Source organism: Rhyacophila brunnea, unplaced genomic scaffold (genome assembly GCF_057557595.1).
Source record: "Rhyacophila brunnea isolate RB1 unplaced genomic scaffold, BYU_Rbru_1.0 scaffold_20, whole genome shotgun sequence".
Lineage (NCBI taxonomy): Eukaryota > Metazoa > Arthropoda > Insecta > Trichoptera > Rhyacophilidae > Rhyacophila > Rhyacophila brunnea.
The window spans coordinates 32,666,135-32,678,338 of record NW_028232860.1 but is presented as its reverse complement, the minus strand read 5'-3'; the positions used below and the strand labels follow the sequence as shown (position 1 = coordinate 32,678,338).

General features: G+C 33.5%; 1 protein-coding gene across 2 annotated transcripts in view; it reads left to right on the top strand.

The window, feature by feature from the left end:
- The window catches only part of LOC147071544 (phenoloxidase-activating factor 3-like), a 41,873-nt gene extending 33,957 nt beyond the window's left edge, over nt 1-7,916 (top strand). For both annotated transcript variants that reach the window (XM_085948362.1, XM_085948361.1), the window contains 5 exons: nt 722-888; nt 1,446-1,695; nt 2,455-2,751; nt 4,097-4,274; nt 6,148-7,916. In XM_085948362.1, coding sequence (XP_085804488.1) covers nt 722-888; nt 1,446-1,695; nt 2,455-2,751; nt 4,097-4,274; nt 6,148-6,391 — 1,136 coding nt within the window. In that variant the 3' untranslated portion in view covers nt 6,392-7,916. The remainder of the gene's footprint in view (nt 1-721; nt 889-1,445; nt 1,696-2,454; nt 2,752-4,096; nt 4,275-6,147) is intronic.
- The last annotated feature ends 4,288 nt before the right edge of the window (nt 7,917-12,204 follow it).

Genomic DNA, 12,204 nt, shown 5'->3' with positions numbered 1-12,204 from the left:
AAAACCATCTTCTTCTTCTATTCGTATGCGTTCCCATACCATTAATCCGATTGCGATGAAACCTTTGTCAGTTATTTTGCGCACACTTGCGAAGGTTTCTAAATTAGTATTATATAAAATACAAAGTTTTTTGTTTGTTTGTTCCATCCAATTTTGAATTTTTTACTACATATTTAACACTATTAATAACGTTTGCATATTTTGGATTCGATTTTATTTAGTGTTCTTTTGTTTGACCTTTACTCCGATTAGAATTATTTTCATATTGCCATATTATATTACACAGATATTGTAATATTAAAAAGATAATTACTTATTATTATTTTTTAAATATCTAAGATAAATGTATCCATGAAGCGACCCTGTGCGAAGCTGGGTACTTCAGCTTTTTACGAGATTTATAAATAAATAAATTTGAATTTGAAATGTTAGACGATAACTGATTCACTTCGTAATTGTAACGTTTTTTTATCACGTATGTACCATTTATAGATACTATTCCGAAGGTCTTTTTCAATATCTTCCTTTTAAATATGCCCAATTCCTCACATCCTTTTTCAATAATGCCTATTACTTAGCCTCCTGAACCAGTATGGGCGTGATAAGATTTTTAATTTAGTTTATTTTGAGAGTATTCATGATTTAAAATGTCTCCGTAAACGTTATGTTTTAATGTAAGTAATACATATTAATAAAAAAAATATCTTTTATCGCTTCACAGAATCTGATATGTGCGTCACCCCTGACCTCCAGGCAGGAACATGCATTTCCATAATGAGATGTCCAGAGCTTCTGGACCTACTTAAATCAGCTCCAAGACCTGTCCCAGTATCCATCAGAACTCGTCTCCAACAAGCACATTGTGGCTTTGAAGCAAGTCTTCCAAAGGTATGTATTATTCCTTGACTTGGGATTATTTTCCAATTAGTTATAACAATTGCTTAGTACACCTTTTTTATTACCTTAAATCATTATACCATAATCATTGTTCCCTGTAAGGTGTGCGCGTTTACATGTTTTCATCCCCCGCACAGTCCTCACACCAAATTGTAAAAGAAAGTCTCCTTTGCCAGATTTTAGTTTTGCTCGAACGCACGAAACCATCAAATGCACAATTCTTCGACTCATTTCTTGGAAAGCGAATGTCAAGTGCGACTAACGCGAGCACGCAAGTGAAATTTTACGTCGAGCGGAATTATTATATCCGTCCCGTTCTATTGCGTGCCAAATTATACGAAAAGAAGATACGTATTTTATTATTTATCAATGACCATGATCACTTATAGGGAGTAGTTCCGGGCACCTAGTATCTAATGATTATAGTATCAAAAACTTAATGAACTCTTGACTATTGCCTGTATTGTTTCTATAATCTAAGATTGCATGACTTATGAAACACACAGTCTCAGAAGACATGATTACAATGATTCTTTCATAATTTCCAGGTATGCTGTGCTATCAATAATACCCCAGTTACGCCACCAGTAGTCACTCCACCTACAATCAACCTTCCAGTGATCACTCCTACTGATGGTTCAGCCACCTTCCCTCCGCCGCCACCTGACGTCACCAATCACCCCAATCTTAGCCTACTCCCAACTTCTTGCGGATCAGTTGATGATGATAAACTGCTTGGAGGGAATAAGACAAGTATTTATGAGTTCCCTTGGATGGCGCTGATTGCTTACAATACAAGTAAATATTGCCTTTTTTCAATCATCATACTTTATAATAAACTATTTTCTTATTCAACGAATAATTCACGAGATTTTGAGAATGAAACATTCCATATATTGAACAAACATAACTTGGAAACACCTCAGATATTTATACCCACTAGAAAAAATCATATTTGAAGAAAATACGAACCTCGACGGGATTTGCGCCCGTATAACCATTGGTGTCGCGCCAATCTGTGCATTAACCAATTATGCTACGAGACTCATATCTAATTACGACAATTTAAACTAGGTAGTAGGTCATACATGAAATGCTTGAAACGTGATCACTCATGGTCGTGGATTATTTTTCATAATCCCCGTAGATTGGCAAATGTCACAATAGTAGTGTGTTCTCTACAAAGGAACCTGCAATGCGAAGAAACTTTTAGCTAACTTAATCAGTGGACAATCGTTTTTTTGGTTCAATTTCATACCATTAGGCTCTATCTCTATTGGAGAAGGTTTTTTTCAACATCTTTAATCTATGCTTAATTTTAATCGACGGCGTTTGCAAGCCTTTTTATGGTAGGTACTTAACAATATGTATATGTTCTATAATAAAAAATTAATATTTCTAAGATAATAAAAAATATGACATACATTTTTCCTCTGTTTACAATTTTTTCTGACTAAGCTCCCAAAGATAGCCCAAATTCCTTATTTTAACCCATGACATAGAATAATAAATAATATTATAATTCTAATAAATAATTTTACACATAATTAATTTTAGGGGGCACCGTTGGCTTCAAGTGTGGTGGAACCATCATCAGCTCAAGATACATCCTGACAGCTGCCCACTGCATCACTAACTTGAGTCCTGGAAGAACGGTGGCCGGAGTGAGAGTCGGCGACCATGACGTCAGCAAAGAACAGGACTGCGAAGGGATTGGGAGAAACCGGTACTGTGCTCCACCATTCCAGGACATGAGTGTCGAGGAAATCATCCCCCACCCAAGCTACAGCCCTACAAAACTGACGGATGACGTTGGAATCATCAGATTGGCGAGCGCTATCGACTTTACGAAATGTACATATTGATTATTCAAATACTATCGACTAGGATTTCGAGATCGGAATCCCGCGTGATTTCTTGATCCCAGAATATTGAGTTTGAAAATGCCGGAATTGCTTTTCGTATGGGTAATTTTCGACAACAATAACGTAATACTCCGTTTTCACGTGCATAGATTTACTGTTGACAGTAAGTATTCTCACGGCCATAGCAATAAAATGTATGGGTATACATGTATTATTCTGCAAATGGCAAGATTGCATGCATGAATTAAAAAAGTTTGGAAGCTTCTGAACTGTCATGCAACAGTAGGATTTTTGCGCAGTAAAACGATAGTGGCGAACCTGCCGGCAAAAAACGAACTACGAATAAATTTTCAGGTTGACCGATTTCCACTACCTATCTGTCAAATAGTACTAAATAATACCATAAAATGACAACATCGCGTCTCGCTCATTCTTACGGAAATGAATTGGAGAGTCAGTCAGCACTTTTACGTGTAAACAGTTATTGTCACGTTAGTTTAAAATACTCACCATTGCTGCCAGTAAATCCATGCACGCGCACAGGCGCTATAATGGTTTTAAATATATTTTTTTTAATTCTATGATATTTTAGTTATACATATTAACCGCTGTTTCGGATTATTAACGCATCTTCATAACGACTATACCAGCGCTCAAAATAGACTGAAACAAATCGAAATGCAGCTCAGTCTCGTGGAAAAATTTAACTTTGAATTCCAGTTCATGAAATTAATTTACATTTTATACATAATATATAGATTTAAAAGTTTATACGACACTTGTCGGAATCATAGTAAAAATAAATATTTACGATATGACGTAAACCTCAATTTTCGTCTGTAGCACCATTAACATTATAATATGCTTTAATGACAACTCTCCATTTGACCACCTGATCTTGGCAGGTATATTTATATATGTATAATAGATGAATAGATACAATTATCACATAAAGATATAAATATTTTCGGAAAATTATCAAGCGTTCATGTTTGTAAAATCTTCCATTTCGAGCGCTGGACCATACGATAATAATAATATTCAAAAACGTAAACTGAACACCACTTCCACGTATACGAAAATTCAATTAATAATACAAGAAACGTGTTTTTTATACACTCTTTTACACACTTTTTTCGATGGTGTATATTCATATTAATGTTAGAACAAAAATCAACTTTTGGACAAATCTTGAATTGACATTATCTAATCCCAGAATTCCGAGATTATACAAGAACAAATCCGGTAAAGCCTTGGTTGAAAATGATGTCATGGAATAAAATAATACTAGAACCTTAAAATATTATTATCTTGTTTTATTATTTTTATTATAGTGAACACTGCACCGATATGCCTGCCAATCTTACGGGAAGTATCTACAACAGTTTTAGAAGGGCAGAATTTGGTAGTGACAGGTTGGGGAGCCACTGAAACTGGCACCGCTTCAGCAGACCTTCTCAAAGTTTTCCTTCCAGTTCTGACCAACCAGTTCTGTGGAGGCGTTTACAACAGGTACGAAACCCAACAATTTACTCTCGTATACACTCCCAGAAGATACCTTAATGTAGTGTATATCGTTTGGGCCCCGCATTAGTTGAAGTACGGCCTTATGGTGGAGAGGGTCCAGAATAAATTTTTGAGACTCCTTTACTTTCAGCTGTATGGACATTATCCGTGGCTCTATCCGAGTGACTTTCTCTTAGGTATGCTTACATACTGTAGCTTATTTAGAATGGATTTTTATTTGGCTAGGTACATATTTTTTCCGACTTATACGCGGCATATATGGAAACTCTGCCGTTCTTGGTGGTGTTGGCTTGTGTGTTTCTGATAACTATCTTAGGAATCGAGGGCATCCGTTGCTTGTTCTCCCAAGGTGCAAAGTTAACCTCCCATTAGTGATGTCAATTGGGAGGGCAATAAACATGTTTAATGAAATCGCTTCGGATATTGATATATTCCACTTACGTGAGGATGAATTTAGGTGGACGTTGTTTTATAAGTTTTTAAGATAGGGTCTATCAATAGTTCACTCTGTGTGCTTCGATCTACTTTTATTTATGTATTTTATTTCGTTTCTTATTTTATTACTTATTGTATTATTAACTCACATTGCTCTCTAATTATATATCAAGAATTGTTAGCACTTATTTTATGTCATGTCGTGAACGCTTTAATTTTATAATTTGTTTTGTTCATTATATATAAAATAAATAAACTTGAATTTGAACTTCACGGCACACTGGTGAATTCCCGGCACACCAAATAAAACTGCCTTAAAAAGAGAAATGTACCTTATTAATATGAATAAAGGAAATCATATTGCTGGTAGAGATTTTTTTAATATTTCATCAATGTACAATAATTTATCATCTACATAGGTGATAATAATTTTTTGATTATTGAGAAAGGATGCAATTGATTTTTAGAAATCATTATGTCAATACCCGACTCTAAATAAAATAAACAAACGCCTAAATCCTCATCTACCATCTGTCACCGCTCTCGTTTTTTTTATTTCATTTCCACGAGCGCTAAAAAACCAAATCCGCAAAGATACCACGATCCAAACGACAACAGAGATTTATATGTTGAATTTATTTAAAATTGAAGAAAAATTAAATGAATAGACATTATTGATTAACAGTTTTGAGACCTCTTCCTTCGCGGCACACCCTGAGACTTCTTGCGGCACACTAGTGTGCCGCGGAACATAGTTTGGCAGATACTGCATTAATGGATTATGAACAAATTATTATCAAAATAATGATACATTAGTTCAATATTTTAAACAATATCTTGATACCTCAATTGTATCCAGTAGTGGAACCTAGAAAAACTATATTAGGATAAGTACAGAATGCAAACCACATCCTTTGTGAACGTCCGGAAATGTATACCCAAAAGGAAGTCGGTCCAACCAGGTGTCGGGCCAAAAATACCAATTATTGTATTGTTTTAAAAAATGCAATGTCATAGTGCAAACGTGAATATTTCTTCACTTAGATTATTCGGCATTTTTTTATTTATAATTACCTACATATATATATATATATATATATATTATATTGCCTGTTATCCGTGTTCCTCTTTCTCATGGGTGGGTCATATATAAGTCATATAAACTCAGTCAAAGCATATTTGAAATCGTGGCAACCCCAGTCTTGGGTAACTGCTCCCCAGATAATTTGTTTGTCTTCACATCTAAAGATATGGTCTCGTGGTACGACCGATTAAGACCTAGTGTGGTACGGGGTCATTGGTTTGTAATGGTCCATATTTGTGTTGCATTACCACGACCCTCGTCGATGTTGACTCAGTGTTATATTATCTGTCCAGAACTCGGAATATAAAAATAAATAATATTGCCCTCGTTTACTTCCAGGAGTGTCCCTGCAGGAATAGGCTACAAGCAAGTTTGTGCTGGTGGCGCTGGAGGAGTAGACTCTTGCGGTGGAGATTCCGGAGGACCACTTAAACATCAGCTAACAGTCGGTCCAACCGTCCGGTTTGTTCAGTACGGCGTCGTCAGTTTTGGACCCAGAAGATGTGGTACAAGCGGTATGCCGGGTGTCTACACCAGGATCACATACTACATGGATTGGATCTTGGATCAACTCAAACCTTGAAGAACCGTTTATTCTTCACTGCCCAGACTATTGTGGCGCCAAATTTATCGCCAATAAAAACATCTGTGTTACCTTACATTTTAATTAATATTACATCAAGATGAACTTTACTTTTGTACTATAATATACATGTATATTTCTATACGAATTTGATCATAAGCTACACAATACCATGTACATCTCAGGTTAGTCATACAAGGAAAATAAAATTATTGAATTCCGCGAATAATTGCACGCTCGCATATTGTATTCACAAGTTTAATCTAAACCCTATTTTAAGTATTCGCCACAATTACTATGGTCCACATGCATAGAATGTTGACATTGCGTCACATGGCAAGCGATTGTATGCCTTATTTATTACATACCTACATATCCAATTAATAGTTCCACTAACAAATCGATTCGTCAGAGTTCTGTTTATGTATTACCTAGATGTCAACTCTGTGATTTATATTTAATACTGCTAATCTTTCGTGTTTACGTATATAATCAGAACCAAAAAAATCCAGTTTCAGAAACAAATAAACAACACCAAAAACTGTATTTATTTAATGTCTGCTTTTTGCAGTTTTTCGTCACGCGTGTGTACCGTTAAACACCAATCACCAATTACCCAAAATAACGTCTGATTACTGTTTATTGATAATTAACATTCTATGCATCTTAGCCTATTGACAATAATAGTTATATGATCGTATTAACATTAAACTTTGTGTTATGGACTACGAACCAGTGACGTCCCGTGGGGGTAGGCAGATTGAGCGTCGCTTGGGGGCGGCAGTTACTCGAAGGGCGGCAAATCGAGGAAAATCATTTGGAATATAATATAGAAATAGCTTTCTAAGCTTAGTAATAACGAAAATATCTTTCCATTAAAAAAATCAGCTCACTGGTTTTGTCGGGTTTGCGATATCTAGTTTACTTCCGTTGCTCTTCGACGTCCTTTGTGACCAGAAACGACACGTGCAGATTTGCGAATAATTAGTCTGATATTTTGTTAGTAATGTATCCATACAACACATTTCTGAGATATTGGACTCATGATAGGATGATAAAAATAATGTAAGTATAAAAAATAAGGAGGCATTTTGGCGCTGCCTAGGGGCGGCATTTTATCTAGGGACGTTACTGCTACGAACTGAACTATCTTCTTCATAAATTTGACTTATTCGACTTTACGGCCAAATAAATGAACCTATGGATTTTTCTTTTTATATATCCAAACAAAAAAATGGTTAAAATATCGTGACATTTCTAATTAGAATATATTAAAAAATTTTCTTTTGTAGTCAATTATACACATCGGCGACATTTTGTGACATAATAAATTATCGTGGAACTTATTATTATATTCTTAATCTGTGTTGTATCTTTTCATCTGATATACCTAAGTTATTACTACTAACAGTCCACAAGACCATTTAATTAAATTATAATGGATAGTCATATCAAAATAAAATTCTTTACTCATGTCGAAATACCTTCAGCATCGTGTAATAAATTTGATGGTTATACAATAAATATATCGTGGTTTTATTAACTTTAGATAATTTGACTTGCTAATAAAGTTAATTTTGGATCAGATTAATACTATGTTCTAGAAATTGACTCAAAATATCTTCCATATCGTCTCATTATAATAATATGTATCATTGTTTTTGTCGTCAAAACCATCCTGTATTCATAACAGGCTTAAATTATGTTTACCCAATATTATTCTGAAAGCTGGTTAAATATATTATCGAGCCTTGCAATTCTGCACTAAACTTGTCTACTAATATTTCATTCGTCTAGTATTATGACGATGCTTTAGCAATGGCGCCCATGTAAAATAATTATTTCAGTTATATCATCATCAGCCGGTGTCAATCCACTGCTAGATGAAGGCCTCCCCAAGCTTTCTCCAACTCTCTCGGTCCTGTGTCGTTCGCTGCCACGTATTTCCGCCGCACTTTACCAGTTCGTCAATCCAGCGGCTTTTAGGGCGACCCTGTGGCCGTTTCGTACCCCTTGGTTACCATTGGATGACGGCATTTGTCCAGCGGCCGTCCTTTCGGCGAGCAATGTGCCCCGCCCATCTCCATTTCAGCTGTTTGGCAACGTCTATTACATCGCGTACTCTTGTCTGCTTCCTAACCCATTCATTTCTCTTACGGTCCTTTCGCGTGATGCCCAACATGCACCTCTCCATGCCTCGCTGTGTGACTCTTAGCCTTTGGACATCTCCCTTGTTGAGGGTCCACGTCTCGCAGCCATACGTGAGCACGGGTAGCACACATTGGTTGAACACCCTACGCTTAAGACATAATGGTAGGTCACTCTTTCAGTTATATATTATCATATAATTCAAATTTTTTAATGTGTTTATTGCTTGTAATGTTGATGTTACCCAACGTATAATATTATAACAATTAACACATTTAACCAATTATTTCTGTTTCCATAGTCTGTCTTTAGTGTGCTAGCATCTTTTTACAAACGTTTACTTATATTAAATTATAAAAATAATTTTATCCACCTTTAATTAATTCACTAACAGTTTATCCGAAAGATGCAAGAGATCCTATACAAAAAATGGCACCTCAAGATCTGTTGAAACTCTCAAGTCAACATATTTTGTTCAGTATTTAATATTAAAGATAACCTAAACACTTATGTATTCGGTGTTATCAAACTTTTCCTGATGATCTGTCTGTCTCAACACATCAATAATCTCAAGCTTACTATCGACTTTGTCCTATACTTACCCGGATAATTGGCATACTCAAAAACCTAAAAAACTATACATACTTACTACAATATTAAAAGAAAATTAATATATACTACGACTTTGCATATTTGAAGCTATTAAAAGCAAAACATAACTACAAAAATTATCATTAATTGTGTAATATTTAAGTACTGGTTTTGTGTTATCCTTAGACTTACCTTTTTTCTGAAATACAAACAAATACGTATATAAAAAAAATAAAGAATTATCGAATACAACGAATAACAAATTTTTGATGGTTTTGAACTTTGTCGGATTTGCTTCTAATATCTCCATTTAATTATATATTTTACGACAAATAACGTTAAAAAATACGGATTGGAGTATATTTCTTAATTATATACTTTAGAATGGTCAAGTTTCCCTCTTGAATCTTGGAAAATATTAAAAATTGGTTAAGTATTTTAGATTCCATTTTAACCTAATTACGTAAGTAAAAAATATGTATTCCTTGGTACATTGGTCAGTTTAATTTTAAATTATATTAATAATTATTGACATTTATAGGTAATTTAACAAAATTATATCGATAGCGTCCCTGACAATCTTAGAAAATGTTTTTATGTAAGTAGGTACCTACACTGTTATGCAACATTGTTTATAAAATTCTAAATTTATTATATATGTGTGTGTCATGTGCTAATTATATAAATGTTGTCAAGAATAAAGTTTTTTTCTATTTTTTTATCGACTTGTGTATGTTTTTTTTTTAATAATGACTAGAACAATAATAAATACATATTAATTATGGATTAATGACCTATGACGGCAACCTTTTGACATATATTATTACGTATTATTTTGACGTATATAAAATTTAAAAATCGCCAGAACTACATACAAGAGGAAATGGGTATTCCGCATTCCAGAAAAATGTTGCAATAGGTACTGTATATCGTCGTTGTTTTGTAAAAAGGGCGAATTAACCAAAATGCTACTTTACAGGAGGAGGATTTTTAACTTTTGACATTTATTTGTTTTTTACCTGTAGATGATTATAAATATCTAACAAGTTTATAATAAAGCTTAGAAAGAATACTGTCATTATAATAGGTATTATTATATAATAGTTTAAAAGGCCTAATATGTCACATTTGCTTCTTATTTCGTATTTTTAATTAATTTAATTTTAGTCGATTATCGTTTTTAAGTACTTTCCTGTGGAGATAAAAATTCGCCGTTTTTACACAACAAAGCTAGTGGGGTACATATTGTATTTTCATTAAAATCTCGATTTCGCCAAAATGGTTGATTCGCCCTTTTTACAAAACACCGACGATATTATTCAAACTTGAAAAACTTATCTGAAACTGTGACTGCCGGGCCGCGAGCCCCAATTTGCACAGTACTGGTACATTGGAAAATCGGAAAACGCGCCATAATTGGGGTCCCGACAAAACCGCCCAAACCTAAACTGCCCGGACATTGCCGCCAAAACAATTTTAGTAATGAGACAATTTGATATTTACATAATACTTACTATATTTTAGATAGGTACACAAATTAAAAAAAAACATACAAATAAAGATATAAAAAAAGTTGGGGAACAAATAAAATAAATTTCATTATATACGTATTAATACATAATAATATAGGTACATAAAGATTTATGTCTATACCACTAGACCACTGATATATATAATCATTTTTTTATTTATTTAAGACATAAAATATTATATATAGATGTATATACATATTTTTATATTATTTTTAACACAGCAACATGCCTAGAGGCATAATGACAGTAGTGTAATGAAACAGTAGTATTTTAGTAATAGAAGTGGAACAATCACAAACACCCAGGCTTTGAGAAAATCACATAAATATATTGTATTCTCACCAGGTCGAACTGGAACTCCCGGATTGTGGTACCAAATGTGTCATCAATAATTAACCTTGCATCGTATCCAGATGTCTTCTAAAACCTTACAATAAAACTTTTTCATGCTTTACAAAATGTTCCCATATTTTTTAAGGAACTATCACAAAATATAATATTCACATATAATGTAATTAATATATATTATTCGGTGCGTAATGCGAATGTCAAGAACGCTATTTTCATTTGTTTTATTCAAACTCAAAAAATTCAAATTTGTATTTATTTTTACATGTAGTAAACATTACAAATTAATTAATAAGTTAAGACGTTCACAACATGACATTTAGAAACAAAGAAATATGCAGTATTAAAATAGTATTACATAAAAAAGAGATAGATCAGTATTCAGTTATTAAAACAGTATAAATGTGTAAATACAAAAAATATTAATTAGATAAGTAGAAGGAAGTACCTACACCGGATAAGTTAAGCAGACCATATTTTAAGAATTTATAAAACAACGTCCACCTACACTCATCCTCACGTAGGTGGAATATATCAACACCCGAAGCAATTTGGTTGAACATAGTTATCACCCTCCCAATTGGCATTACCAGTAGCAGCTTGGTTCTGTACCTTGGGAGAATAAACAACTGATGCTCCCTATTTCTAAGATGTTATCAGGGACACAAAGGTCAACATTGCCCAGAATGGCAGAGTTCTCATTTATACCTCGTATAAGTCGAAAAAACACGTAGCTTAATAAAGATCTCTTCTAAATTGCAGACTGCAGTATGTATGCATAAAAAGAAAGTCAGTTGGATAAAGCCACGGATAGTATTTGTGGATAGACTGTGGATAGTATCCATACAACCTAAAGTAATGTCATTTCAGAATTTGGCTTCAAAATAATGGTTTTATTTTAAATTTAATTGCACAAAATATGTAAAATCTAAAATTACATACAGTGCAAGTGTGTACTAGTGTATTTTATTTTAATCAAGAATAATTACAAATAAAATGAACTTTTTATGTACCACGTTTTTAAATTTTCTGTTGAATCATATAAACTTGACAATTCAAATAAATACTTGTTTTTGTACTTGATAGAAATAGGTACTGAATAAATATTATAGAATAGGTACTGAAATGTCATTTTGACATTTCATATTGATTTTCATAGTAACGCACGTATATATTAATAATTTAGTTGCTAGG